The sequence below is a fragment of the Drosophila eugracilis genome, unplaced genomic scaffold (genome assembly GCF_018153835.1).
Source record: "Drosophila eugracilis isolate 14026-0451.02 unplaced genomic scaffold, ASM1815383v1 contig_2154, whole genome shotgun sequence".
Lineage (NCBI taxonomy): Eukaryota > Metazoa > Arthropoda > Insecta > Diptera > Drosophilidae > Drosophila > Drosophila eugracilis.
Window position 1 is genome coordinate 8,555,781 of NW_024573038.1, and position 13,423 is coordinate 8,569,203.

Here is a 13,423-nt window from a genome sequence, read left to right on the forward strand (position 1 = left end):
ACCTAATTTTATCAAAGTATATTTTCGTTTGCTCGTTTATAAAAACTATTCAACTAATGCACACAAATTATTTATTGTTAATGTTAAATGCAATTTATTTATTTCCTAATAGGCGTTACTGAACGTTCGGTAAAAATTCTCATGAATAATATTTCCTTTCCAATGTATAAAATATAATGAATTTCCACAATTTATAAAAATTATTATATCTAATTCCATTAATATTTTCCCTATATCTTAACCATATGCCCATAATCGATAGATCGATAGCTTTCCGCGGTTTGCTTTTCTCTTGCCATTCGCCTCTCCCCCACCACTTCACCCCTTACTTAATTCTCTTTTTTTCTTCCCTTCCTTCCCCAACCAACGCGCGACCAGCTGTGAGTCTAACCTAACTTTCTGGCCCGTTAACTACATGGCGGCGTGCTGGTGTGTGTTGTTGCTTCGCATGCACGTGTGCGTTTGTGTGCGTGCAAGTCACCATGTAGCTCGCCATGTATATTCTAAAGTAACTACATGGCATAAATCGCGGGTGGAGGGGCTATCAATTAAAGATTAACCAATATAATGCAAAACTACCAAAAGCGAATAACTGATATTTTGTTCTTACGAAATATACACGTGTTTCTCCAAATGAATGATTGCTTATTTAAGCCGAAATTACTCTACATCAAACTATTTGCCCGGGGAGTCCCACCATGTAGTTTGCATTTACATGACGATTCTAGCCTACATGGCGAGACATGCGAAACTGGTTTGGGCAAGGGCGGACTGTGGCTGTGGTATGAATTGTTGCCGGAAAAGCCTCCCCAAGAACACACCAATAACCCATTTTAAACCACACTAATTTCGCTTTCATTTGTCATTTCGTATTATGAATATTTTTGTTAAATGATTAATTAACTGATTATAATTCAATTTTATTAAGGGAAAGTTCAAGGTCATTTAAATAGTTGTAAATATAAATTATATATTAACAAACTTAAAACGGTAACAATTTGCAATGCAAATTTATACGGAAACTTTTCTAAAATCAAAAACTTTCTCCATTTCACCTCTATAATATGATTTAAAAACGCTAGCAGTTTTTTGTATTTCATACATAGTAGTAGTCTTTATTTTAAGATTTAGTTTACTTTAGTTACGTTAAGATTTAAGGGCAAACGTTTAGATACATAGAATTAATAACCGATGTAATGTAATGGCTTATTTACAGATGGTGCCGCAGCTGTGGCAGCTGGAGCAGCGCAGGCAGGTGGGGCATTTGCGCATCCGGATCGCGAGCTCGCAGGGCGAGAATCTGTTGGTGCTACGGCTCAATTTTCCGGATCTTCAGACTTCCACTGGATCCACGTGGAGCTAGGTGGGCGACTCCAGGTGGAATGCCGGCCGATCCAGTCGCCGTGCTCACCAACTGGGGCATCAGAGAACCTCCATTGCTGCTAGCTTCTCCATTTCCATTGCTGGGACTCGATGATATGGAACCATTGTGCAGACGTCGCTTCAGCACGAATCTTTTACCAGTTGTAGCCGTAGTTGTCGTTGTGGTCACACTGGCCACCGTGGCAGTTTTCACTCCCGGAGTTGGCTCCTCGTTAACGGGATCCACTTCCATGTCGGTGCCGGCATTGTTTTCATCGTGCTGCAAGAAATAACGCAAGTTAGTAACCACAAAAAATAATATAATTCTCTTGCTAAAACTTACCAATTCACTTCCGTGATCCTCATCATCATGGCCTTCCTCTTCCTCAAACTCAGCACTCTCTGTATCTTCGGGATACTCCATCAACTGACCGTTTAGAGTGGGGAACTCAATCACTGGCAGGATAAGCCTTTGTTGCTGATTGCCCTCATCCATCAACTTCTGGATGAGATTGGCAATGTCCTCGCGCTTTTTCGTCACTGTCAGGAAGTCGAACCAGTTGGTCAGCTGCTTGATAGGCAGCCTGTAGTCTCTGATTGGCTCGCTAAAGAACTGCTCCACATACTGCAGCAGATACAGGCCGCAATCTGTAAAGTTGTTCTGCTGAGGCACCTTGACGCAGTGGCCCGGCATGTTGTCCTTGTTGAAGACGTGCGCCTGCGCATCCGGCTTCTTCACCCGGTACTCGCATGTGAGATAATCTCGCAATGTGGCTACCACGCGACTCCGCGAAGCTCCCGCCAGGGAATCGAAGATAAGGATCAGAGGTTGCTTAACAGCTGGCACCTCATCGGAAGAAATGTTCCTCGCTGCTCCGCTGGGATTTGAGTTCGATTGACTGGGGGCACTGGTAGTAGTGGATGTTGGAGTGGGTGGTGGGTCCTTGGCCGAATTCGAGTTTTCACTGTCCTCCGAGGCCATGTCACTGTCATCGCCCTCAGCCTCATCCCTTTCGCTTTCATCGTCTGCTATTCGACAAACATTGTCTGCTGTAAGAGCGGCCGGAAGTTGTCCACCCTCTCCCCTTTTTGACAACGGGGTAATGGTGGTGTTGCCAATCTGCAGGGCTACCTTCTTGCCCCTGGCCCTCTTTAAATGTTGCGGTTCTACAGGCTGATTCGTGTCGAACGTCACAGGACCTTTCAAATTGGGAAAACAGATAATAGCCAGGAACCAATGGGACTGTTCGTTGATCGGTACAATAATAAAATCCTTATCAAATATGTCCACCACCTTGGTCCATTTCTGTACCCTAGCGTGACGCTTCTGGGCTGCCGTTTGCTTCATGTCAGCTGGCCGCGTCAGCGTTGTTAATCTCTTGTAAAAAAATGTGCTGAAGATGTGCGTCCTCTCGCGTTGCGGTTCTGGAATCAATGTGTTCCTTAGCCACAATAGGTAAAAATCAATAATGATGTCGTTGAGGTAAGACTCCTTGGTGAGGCACACATAGTCCTCCATGCGGATGCAAAGGCTTCCGGTTCCCTTAGGCGGATACATCAGCAGGCTAACCTGTTCGTCTGCTCTCAATTGGCGCGGTGGTGGCTGCGAGGTCTTGTCCTGCGTCTTGCGATCAGAGTCAGCGATCCTCTCGATAATCTCAGCGGCATCGGTGGAGGATATCTCGTCCACACAGCTGAACATAGTCTTGATAATACCTCGGGCTGACATGGATACGCTATCGAAAAGCAGGATCAGGCGACGAGTGTGATAACTATGCGTCTTAAAGCCTGTTTCTGGAATTTAAGATATCAATACAAATTTATTAGGAATCTGAGGACTGTTCTGAGACATTCGGCTTTCTTTTTCCAATCTATTTTACAACGTAATTAATGTCGATCTAATTCTTAACAGATATACTTACGTTCGTGATGCTGATCATCAGGCAACTTAAGCTGGTTCTTGACATATTCGGCGCAGGTCTTGAGAAGATATAGCGTGACCAGCGGTTGAGCGGGCTCTACATTTCCGAAGTGGGCTATCACCTTAATGACTTCCTGCTTGTGAATGTGCAGTTCGAACTTCTCATCCTTTTCCTGCAGTTTACCAGCAATGCGAACTCCTTTCGAAGTGAAGCATACCTGAGGAATTTCCAATTAATGATTAGAAAAATGTATTATACACATTTTAGGGGCAGGGGAAGGAAATGCATGGGGTGACGCCTTACCGGCTCTGTAATCTCGAATCTGTATGGAGCCAAGCGCACGCAACTGCATTTCAAGGATGTTGAAAACTGTTCCGGCTCGGCGATATCTGACAGATCGGTAACATCCCCACGGGTAAAATCTGCAAAGGTACAACATTTCATTGTAGTTATTTAATAATGCCAGTAGTTTTCCTCGTGGCTGCAAGTCACATTTTTTTATTCAATCTCGATTTATCGATTTTCCCCGTCCGCTTACCTTCATCGTTCATTGTGATATTTCACAATATAGTCAGTTTACCTAAAACTGCTTATTAAAAACTACTTAAAACTTGAAAGACTGGGAAAATTGCAAAAGAATGTCGAAAACGATGTGTTTTCACGCATTCGCTTTGCGCTTCTGCTTCTTCTTCATGACAGCCGTAAAAATGGCGTGCTCTGTCTGGCTGTGGCGCCCTCTTGCGGATTAACGTTGTTGCTCTAGGGCACCGGTATTGCCAACACTAAATTACTGCACACACAACATTGCTATACATTAGTGTTGTTGATAGCTATAAAGTAGCTATATTTAGAGCGAAAATAAACAGGTTGGGTAAAATAGCTAAATTCGAATTTTTGGCGAAGCAATTTGCTAAAATTATTTCCTAATTCGATGTATACCCATTATTTATAAAAGAGACATATTTTAATTTACAAATTTTTAGCGAGAATGATTTTCAATAAATATAAAATAATCATAATTTTAAGCGAGTTTAAATAAAAATGATGGCTAGCTATTAATAAGTTACCCCAAGACTATGTATAAATAGCTGCAAGAATTCTTAAGCAGAAAACTAACTTCTCGTTCGCGGTATATATACAAATGACAAAATCGAACAAGAATCTGATACTATAATCTCAGGGCTATATTTAGGTCTTACCTTTGTACAAAGGTTCCTCATCGATCTCTGGCAAATTGGGCTCGCAGGCAAAGGCGGCGGAAAGTTCATGAAGATTTCCATTGGAGATTAACTTGGAATTGTTGGAGGGTTGCTGAAAAATTATAATATTTAAGATTAATACCAATTAAAGTTGTTAAACCAAAGACTTACATTTCCTGAGTCCGTGTTTCCTTCACCCTCATCAGCTTCGTCTTCGCTGCTCAGCAGCACCACGGGATCCGCTTCGGCCACCCGTCTGCCTCCTCTGGCCCTTCCACCTCTCATGGCCATGGATCCGCGACCGCGTGCTCCAACTCCCACTCCCGTGGATGCATAGGTCACTCCGGCCAATTGTTTGCTAAATCGAGCTGCTGCCAATTCTCGTTTCTTGTCCGCCGCTGATGATGCTGCGGTCACTAGTTCGCTGGAAGACGACGATGCTGGCGAGGATGCAGCACTGTTTTTGGGCATATAAGACTTGCGCTTTGGTGGCTCTGGGAAGACTCGTTTACACCGCTCGCAACGAGCGTGATCAACTCCTGTAAAGCCACATAGCTGGCAGACGGCCAGGAAGCCATCGATCAGTTTCCTGCCCTCCGACGGAGTAGATCCAGCAGATGACACGGTTCCGACTGAGGTATTTCCACTAGCCGAACTGGCAGCTTCTCGTTTTGCCTGCTCGGCTGCGGCATTTGCTTGGGCATAGGCGGGTGCGGCACTCGGGGCGGCAGAATTAGAATTAGCTGCTGCTCCGGCTACTGCTGCTTGATTCTCCTGCGAGCGGTTCATCTGAAGGCTCTCCTCCGCTCGTGAAATCAATTCGCTGGCTGATTCATGAACCGTGAATCCAACGGTGACCACAAAATCGACATTAGCACCACGATGTTCAACACACTGGATGGTGGTGTTGTGATCGAAAGGAACTCCAACCTGCTCAAGAAGATCCTGGACCGTACAGGATTCTCGTGGCAGCGTAAAGGTGATTAAACGTTGCTCACCGCTGGCCAGGATCACTAACATTTTGGCACTATTCTTATCGCGCTCTGCTATTTCTTGACCGGCTCGGTTGTTCAGTACATGTTGCGAGTGGATCTCATAGTTGTTGTGCGAAGTCTTCATCACGGATGATCCTTGAGTAACAGCTGCTGGAGCCGGAAGCGGTGCCACCACTGCAGCTGGGACTGGCCTTTGCGGTTGCATAATCCTTGTTCCCGGAGGCAAAGCACCAGTAGGTTGTGAGGGTGTAATTTTAGCCGTTGGACGAACCATGGCTGCGGGTGCAGTTGCCCTCATGGGTGCGAGGCCGGGATTTGGTGCAGGAACAGGAGCTGGCGAGGCTGAGAGAGTTTGACGCTTTTTGTACTCCGCTAATGTCATGCTGGCTCCACTGGGCGGACGTATTCCCTGTGCCTGATTCTGGACCACTTGCTGCTGCTGCTGTTGTTGTTGTTGTTGTTGCTCCTCTTCCTGCGGAGCTGCTCCCCCAGGATAGTAAGTGGTCAGTGTAGTACCCGTTCCTAGTTGCATAGGCTGCAGTTGATTGGGAGTCACTGGCTGCGTTGGTGGCGGAGGTTTTTGTTGCTCTTTCTTCAGCACTGCCGCCTGAATCCTCTCTTCCAGGTCCATGCCAATATTACTTTGCTGAACCACTCCACCTGCAGGAGCCGGGGCCGGTGCTGGAACTGGTGCCGCCACAGCTGAGGTCAAGGTTACAGGAGCCCTATATCGAATCGGAGTATGCCGCATCATCAGCATATGCTGGTGCTGCTGAGGTTGCTGCTGTTGCGGCTGCTGCTGAGGATTCCCATCGGTGACCATGTGCGTGCGATAGATGTGACGCGGTTGCTGCTGTAACTGCTGTTGTTGCTGGGGTTGCTGCTGTTGTTGTTGCGGCTGGCCGAGATTCGTGCTGATGGTAATATGTTTCATTTGGGCTGGAGTTACAATTTGCATTGTCTGCCCCTCGGCGCCGCTGGTCTGCACCACTAATTGAGCTCGAGTGGGTCGCACTCCGGCAGGGCGCATATTCCTAACCAGTCCACCGGGCACTGAACCTACTGCTCCGCCTCGTGGACGAACCTGACGTACAATTGCTGCTGGTGTGAGCGTGGGCCTTGTGGTGATTAGGGTTGCTGGTCTAGCCAAAACAGCTCCACCTCGAGTCGCTTTTCTAAAGGCAGCCCTTACGAGCTGAGCACCTCCAGTAGCAGTGGTGGTCACTAGTTGCGGCTGCTGCTGAGCCACCAACTGTGGTTGTTGCTGCTGTTGCACTGGTTGCTGTTGCTGTTGCTGCGGCTGAACCTTCTGCACTTGCAACTGTTGGTAGACAACGTTTTGGGTTTGCTGGGGCACAACACGCGCCTGAACCAAATGGGCTGTTTGGGCCGTAGCCTGCAGCTGCATCTGCTGTTGCTGCTGGACTTGTTGCTGTTGCACTTGCTGCTGTTGTACGTGTTGCTGGATGACGTGCTGCTGCTGTTGTTGTTGTTGTTGCGGTGATGTGGCATAAACGACGCGATTATTGTACGGATGAATGGCCGTCTGGCGCATAATTAGCTCCTGGTGCTGCGGAGCTTGGATCAGCACGGGTTGCTGCTGGACAATCACGTGTGTATTGTTTAGCATCTAATAGTGAGAAGGGGAATATTTAATTATGTTTAAAATTGATGTAAAAGTGTAAGGCGTATAGATCCTTAACTTACCCCCAAGGGCCTTTGTTGCTGGGGGGTGGTAGTCATACGGTAGACAATCTGCTGGTGCTGCTGCGGCTGCTGTTGGGGTGGTGATGTCTGCAACTGCAACGTTTGTGGCTGCTGCGTTTGCTGGTGCTGCTGCTGGGTGCTCTGCAGCAATTGCGGTTGCCCTTGGGGTGAGGCTTGTACCTGATAGGTGGGTGCATGTTGCTGATACTGTTGTTGTTGCTGCTGTTGCTGTTGCTGCAGCACTTGCTGCTGTTTTTTCTGTTGCTGCATATGTTGTACAATGGCATTTGGTTGCAAGACTTGCTCGGAAGTATAGTAAATCTGTTGCGTATGCTGAATGGCGGGTTGCTGTTGTTGGTGCTGAACATATTGTTGCTGTTGCTGCTGCTGCTGTTGCTCCAAATGCAATTGCTGCTGCTGGGCATCCTGTTGCTGTTGCTGATAATGTACCTGCTGCACTTGATGCTGCTGATGATGCATCACAACCTGTTGCTGCTGCTGTTGTTGTTGTTGCTGCTGCTGCTGTTGTTGCTGGTGTTGCTGCTGCTGCTGCTGAGCGAGATCATCGCCTCCAATTATGTGGTATGTGGGTGCAGCCGACTGCTGAGGCTGTTGGTATTGCGCAGGAGCCGCCGTTTGATAGACAACTTGCTGCTGATCGTTGAACACCAACTGCTGGTCATCTTGAAGGACCAAAGACTGAAAGACAAAGTAAATTAGTTTTGTAATTACTAAAGTCCTATGATACTACTCACCCCAACCTCATCTTGGGGCACTTGCACTACCTGCAGATCCGAGTAGACGGGCTCCTCTAGGGGCACTATATATTGTTCCATTTTTTAACACCTATAAATAATTTGAATATTAATCGAAGAACTAAACAAAAGTAAGTGACCTTAATTTTTTATTTTAATCTAATACATTCCCTAGCAACTAGTATTGATAAGCTGAATAGTCAAAATTATAAAATTATATCAAAGATATAAATAAATCAAATACCTGTTCAAATCTTAACTGATATTAACAAAACATTTTAAACACTTTTAAAAAACTTATAGCTACATATACAGGTTATTTCTTGCGTCTCTATCTCTGCGTCCTAAGAGATTCCTTAACATAAAAATTGTTATTTAAAGATAAAAGAATTGATTGCTTAATAATTTTAGAAAATATCTAAAAATATAGAGACACGTTTTAACACTTTTGATATCTTTTTAAACAAATTCAACATGCAATTCGTTGCTCTTTTTACAGGCGTCTCATTTTTGATACATTTACGCAGACTTCGAAAACACATATAAAACGCATAGTTAGAGAGTTGTAAATGTAGCAGTTGCAGGGCAGAAAATAGAAATATAAACTGTTGCCCTATGAATAAACAAATTCGTTGGCAATTCATTTAGCATATTTAACCATTTTTTAGGCAAATTTATTATACAATTACTGGGCATTTCTTGTGCCTCATTTTTTGTTGGCCATTCCCCCACACACACACACCTCCTTGGACTTTCCAAAAATGGCAACGTTTTAGCGCCGCTCGTTGTGCTCGCAACCCGAATTAATTTGTCTTCGATTAAATCATATTCGCGGTGTCTTTTCACAATTATTAGACTTTAATTACTCGTGTTTTTACTTGAAAAATTTGGCTTTCTTTCTTGCAATAAAAATGGCGTTCCCAATGCAGGGCAGCATTTGCAGAATTTTTCCTATCTGGCAATGCCTGTGTAATAACGCCATCTAGCGGCTTCGTCAGCTGTTTACAAACATTTTGCAGTGTTGCTTTGGGCCGCTGATTTATCGATGTCTGCCTTGTGCCGTCCTCTTCGCCTAATGTTTAGTGGTCCCTCTGTTTGGCATGTAGCCCGTTTAAAGGGACCACTAAACGGTCGGGCCACTGGAGTTGGTTTAAAATCTCCAGATTTTCGCCATGAACGTCGTTTAATGGTGATTTGCTTTAATTTCAGACACATGATGGAGTTATTTATCGAATTTCGAGTAGTAACGTTTTTAACGGCAATTGAAATCGCGGTTTTTAAGCACTGTGTGTTTTGTTGTTTGCTGCGCGCTCTGGCGAATTGGGTGAAGAAGAAGAGATGCAACAACAACAGCGGGTGGAAGAGATGGCAGAATTACGATAGACGGGAAACGATAACTATAGAGGTTGAAGGGAGAAATATTATTATTAGATTTGGGAAATTTAGTATATGCCCTCTTTAATATAAATTATAAAATCTAAAAGCATGACTATAAATTAGTATTATTTTTTGGTGAGACTTTTTAAGGTACAATGGGGATTACAAGTAAAGTCTTAATAATCAAGTTTTCATTGCTTAACAATTTATGTTAATGTTTAAATTACAAAAAAAGCTCCGTCATTGTATAATTTAATTAAATCTCATCTCATTTGATTTCATATTATATGTTTAATTATTTAATAACAAAGTTCTTCTAAACCACCTGCAGTTTTTCAATCGAAAGGGTTTTTGTTTATTTGCTCATCCCTAATTCCGCAGCTTTTAGTTTAACAACAATGTCCAAAATATTTACGCCTACAAATCAAATCCGCCTCACAAATGTTGCGATTGTGAGGCTTAAAAAAGGCGGCAAACGTTTCGAGATAGCCTGCTATAAAAACAAAGTCCTTTCATGGAGGAGCAACAGGTATAATTCGCTAAAAGCAACACGTGCTTATGGTGAAATATGTTTTACTTAAATTTGATCACTATTTTTTTCTTTTCATGTAGTGAAAAGGACATCGATGAAGTCCTGCAAACCCACACAGTGTTCACCAATGTGTCCAAAGGACAGGCAGCCAAAAAGGATGAGTTGCAGAAGGCCTTCAATAAAACAGATGAAACGGAGATTTGCAAGGAGATCTTAAGTAAAGGCGAACTCCAGGTCTCTGAAAAAGAGCGCCAAAGTTGCTTGGACACTCAGCTAAATAGTATTGTTAACTCCGTGGCTGCGTTGTGTGTAAATCCTGAGACCCGTCGTCCATACCCTGCCTCAATCATTGAGAAGTCTCTAAAGGATGCCCACTTCTCTGTTAAGATGAACAGAAACACCAAGCAAAATACTTTGGAGGCTATCAAAATGCTTAGAGAGCATCTGCCCATCGAGAGATCCCGCATGAAGCTGCGGGTTAGCTTTGCAGGAAAGGAAGGCGGTGGCAAGCTTAAGGAGTCTGTTGTCAAGTTGGCCAACAAGGTGGAGCACGAAGAATGGGACGAGGCCACTTTGCATCTTACATTGCTCATAGATCCTGGCCAATATCGTGTCATTGATGAGCTGGTAAGAAACGAAACAAAGGGAAAGGGACTTCTGGAGCTGCTCGAACTTAAGGAAGTTGTGGAGAGCGAGGAAGTCTTCTAGAAAAGGGAACTTCCCTAAAAATCTTCTGTTGTTCCTTGTAGATTTGTTAATATTTGTGTGAAATTGTGAATATGAGAAAATTATAACAATCCCAAATTTTTGAACCATATTTTATTTTTATTTCTTAGCTTGCCCACCAAAATGAAAGCACAACTTTCAGTGTATTCAAAACAGCTTTCATGGGAATCTATTCGTTATTGAAAATGAATAAGATTGTGGAAGGAGAAGCAATGTGTAAACAATTTTTCCTATCAGATTTCACAAACATAAATAATGTGATGAGTTAACTGTTCAAATTGAACTGAAGATCTCGCTTAAAAGTTGTTTCAATTCTAAGCTTTTCTTGGAGTTTTTATATATATTGCAAAATTATCTTTATAGCTCTACAATGTAATTAAAAAGTGAACAAGAGTTTTATATATATATATGGGATTATTTATAGAACAGGACAGAGATTATAACAAATATACTGTAGTATTAAAAAGTGGATTTTCTGCCTTCTGCTTCACTTTCGTTTCTTGAGGTTCTCAAACCGGCGTGAAAGGTCATCAAAATCGATCTCTTCTTCGTCGTCCTTTTTCTCGGGGCCTGCACCCGGGATATCTGGCAGATCATTGGGTACGTTGGGAAGCGAGGGGAAATCCAACGGTGGAGGAGCACTTGGTTGCGTGGGATTGCCCGGTGGCAGCTTGGATCGGGGTTGGGGTTTGGGTTTATTGGCATTCTAAGAAGGGGAAGAAATAAAAACTTGTTAATATCTCAAATTATGGAAACCACACAAGCCGCTATATATAAGAAACCATATTTTTCTGATGTTTAAAAAGCTGTACAAATTTTAAAATTAAATAAAATTATCATTCCAATGTGTTAATTTGGTTAACTTAAAATAAATTTTGATAAAATTTAAAAACATATTCCGATTTTGTGGATATTTTCAGAATAATAGGTTTGCTTCTGTGCAACTTCATAGAATTTAAGTGGGTCAAAGCCAATGTCCTGACCTGGAGGTTTACGGGATTAATAGATGTGTACCGCGGCGGCGGATCATTTTCGGGTTTAGGGCGCTGTCAAGCAAAATTAAAGAAAACATAAGGCAAATAAAAAATGAAAACACTGGCAAAATAAATCAATAGGACACATCGAGACAAGCGAAATGATAACAGGCGGGCGGCAGACAGTGGGCAGCGAACTATGAATCATTTGGATGACTGGACTTACACGAAAAGTGGGCCAAAAGACGTCACACAGATATACAAGAGTAGAGGAAGAGAACCCATGGAAGCGTTATATTCGTTTGTTAAGTGATATAGCAGAACGATAAGCGAGTTAGTTGTTGATTTAACAGCATTCTACATAGAGATAACCTACCAAAATATTCTCATCCGGGCTGCCCGAGCCATCCGTATTGTTCGATTCACGCTGCAACAGCCCAAAAATCATGCAGTAACATGCCAAAGCTTATCAATTAACTATAATCCAAGGAGCTTTACTCTCGTTGCAGTTGAAGTCAGAATATTAATGTACTTTTTAAGCTATAACACCTAGTTTTTAATCATTTTTGAACACGCCAGAACTATTTAACAATAGTCTGGACCAGTTCTACAGGATCTAAAGATTTATATTAACTACCGTATACCTTTTAGGCTAAAGCTGAGAACTACTTTTAACAATTCTGATTGCAACTGCATAAACCGTAGCATTTCCTTTTTCTATGGTATTATCAAAAATTAATAACTATTAAGTATATTTACATTGATGAAGTTGGTGTTTAGGTCCTTCTCCTCGGCACACTTGGGTGGCAGAACTGCAGGCGGCGCCGGCTGAGTGGGCGGTATATTGTAGGCAAATGGTGGCGGTGGCTGTGGGTGATGGGGTACAGCATAAGCGCCGGCAGGGGCACCACCTCCGCCTCCACCGCCACCTCCACCGAAGGGTGGGTAATTGAAGGGCTTGACACTCGGTGGCTCCGGCATATGCGGTAGCGGCGGCACTGCCGGATAACCAATGAAGCCCATTTGCGGCGGTGGAGCACCACCACCACCTCCACTCAAGTTGTTCCGATCGGATAGGTCAATTAGATGCGGCTGCTGAGGCTGTTCTTCCTGCATAACTTGTGGATCCGGCTCGTATTCGATATTGTAGTTCTTGGCAATGGCAATGAGGTAATTTTCCACCAGAAGCTTGGGCGGTGCTTGCAGCGTAAGCTTGTGCATCAGTTTCTCTGACACATAGTGCTCTCCGGTGGCCGTTCTTGATTGCTCGGCGAATTGGGGGCCGTATTTGGTGACAAATATATCAGATATGATCTTCAGCTCAGCTATATCACTCTGGAGTCGAGGACAAACCCAAACTAAACTGGCCACCGGTTCTGCGATTCCACTGTCCAGTTCTTTCATCTGTGTGATCAGGCCAAATCTTGCGAGCAACAGGTCACAGTACATTTCCACCATTTCCATAGCTTCCACAAGGTAGTCCTCTCTGTTAAAAATTTTTGTTTTATTTATATGGTGGTTTTTTATAGATGTTATATTCCTACACCCACCTTATAATGTGCTCCACGCGAATTCGTGCCCTCTCCGTTTTTCCTGTGGCCAAATAGTCGGCTATTTCCTTCCTGGATTTTTGTGTCAGCTCCGCCTTCTTCTTCTCAAGCAACTTGAGCCGGTTCAGAGCCAATCGGAGATTGGTCTTCAGCTTGTTGTAGTTGGGACCGCTGGAAAACATCTTAACTTCACCAAAGGAAGGCGATTTATTAATGAATTAAAAGAACTTTGTTTTTAGTGGTGATTCATTGACTCAATTGGGAAAAAACAATGTGACGTCACAGACAGTGTGGCCGTAAGGCAATAGCGTAAAAATATAACTT

At 43.6% G+C, this 13,423-nt stretch overlaps 3 protein-coding genes across 9 annotated transcripts; 1 reads left to right on the forward strand and 2 right to left on the reverse strand.

Annotated features, from left to right (window-relative positions):
- Window positions 1-1,091: 1,091 nt before the first annotated feature.
- LOC108114385 lies at window positions 1,092-9,308 on the reverse strand. 2 transcript variants are annotated; one of them, XM_017225342.2, is made up of 9 exons: window positions 8,683-9,308; window positions 7,941-8,031; window positions 7,186-7,884; window positions 4,655-7,108; window positions 4,484-4,595; window positions 3,588-3,706; window positions 3,285-3,501; window positions 1,706-3,156; window positions 1,092-1,642 (listed from the first exon to the last, which is right to left on the reverse strand). In XM_017225342.2, the coding sequence occupies exons 2-9, from the start codon at window positions 8,019-8,021 to the stop codon at window positions 1,310-1,312; spliced, it is 5,466 nt and encodes a 1,821-aa protein (XP_017080831.2). In that variant the 5' UTR covers window positions 8,022-8,031; window positions 8,683-9,308; the 3' UTR covers window positions 1,092-1,309. The 2 variants fall into 2 exon arrangements, with proteins under 2 accessions (XP_017080831.2, XP_017080832.2); XM_017225343.2 differs by lacking the exons at window positions 4,484-4,595; window positions 4,655-7,108; window positions 7,186-7,884; window positions 7,941-8,031; window positions 8,683-9,308 and adding an exon at window positions 3,823-3,985.
- A 367-nt stretch (window positions 9,309-9,675) lies between these two features.
- On the forward strand, window positions 9,676-10,666 carry LOC108114387 (ribosome maturation protein SBDS). Its single transcript, XM_017225351.2, has 2 exons — window positions 9,676-9,846; window positions 9,930-10,666. The coding sequence occupies exons 1-2, from the start codon at window positions 9,716-9,718 to the stop codon at window positions 10,555-10,557; spliced, it is 759 nt and encodes a 252-aa protein (XP_017080840.1). The 5' UTR covers window positions 9,676-9,715; the 3' UTR covers window positions 10,558-10,666.
- Window positions 10,667-10,974: 308 nt separating this feature from the next.
- On the reverse strand, window positions 10,975-13,387 carry LOC108114386 (IST1 homolog). Of its 6 annotated transcripts, XM_017225344.2 has the most exons (5): window positions 13,100-13,387; window positions 12,309-13,035; window positions 11,926-11,976; window positions 11,559-11,621; window positions 10,975-11,281 (listed from the first exon to the last, which is right to left on the reverse strand). In XM_017225344.2, the coding sequence occupies exons 1-5, from the start codon at window positions 13,279-13,281 to the stop codon at window positions 11,063-11,065; spliced, it is 1,242 nt and encodes a 413-aa protein (XP_017080833.2). In that variant the 5' UTR covers window positions 13,282-13,387; the 3' UTR covers window positions 10,975-11,062. The 6 variants fall into 6 exon arrangements, with proteins under 6 accessions (XP_017080833.2, XP_017080834.2, XP_017080837.2 ...); XM_017225345.2 differs by lacking the exon at window positions 11,926-11,976; XM_017225348.2 differs by lacking the exon at window positions 11,559-11,621 and having other exon boundaries at window positions 10,975-11,245.
- Between the last annotated feature and the right edge of the window lie 36 nt (window positions 13,388-13,423).

Bases quoted from the DNA above. Each gene is read 5' to 3' on its own strand.
- LOC108114385 (XM_017225342.2), bottom strand. From the start codon at position 8,021: ATGGAACAATATATAGTGCCCCTAGAGGAGCCCGTCTACTCGGATCTG. The intron at 7,885-7,940 runs GTGAGTAGTATC...TTTGTCTTTCAG, and splicing joins TGCCCCAAGATGAGGTTGGG to TCTTTGGTCCTTCAAGATGA. The intron at 3,707-4,483 runs GTAAGACCTAAA...GTACCTTTGCAG, and splicing joins TGAGGAACCTTTGTACAAAG to ATTTTACCCGTGGGGATGTT.
- LOC108114387 (XM_017225351.2), top strand. From the start codon at position 9,716: ATGTCCAAAATATTTACGCCTACAAATCAAATCCGCCTCACAAATGTT. The intron at 9,847-9,929 runs GTATAATTCGCT...CTTTTCATGTAG, and splicing joins CTTTCATGGAGGAGCAACAG to TGAAAAGGACATCGATGAAG.
- LOC108114386 (XM_017225344.2), bottom strand. From the start codon at position 13,281: ATGTTTTCCAGCGGTCCCAACTACAACAAGCTGAAGACCAATCTCCGA. The intron at 13,036-13,099 runs GTGGGTGTAGGA...AATTTTTAACAG, and splicing joins CGCGTGGAGCACATTATAAG to AGAGGACTACCTTGTGGAAG. The intron at 11,282-11,558 runs GTCAGGACATTG...TCCCCTTCTTAG, and splicing joins TTAATCCCGTAAACCTCCAG to AATGCCAATAAACCCAAACC.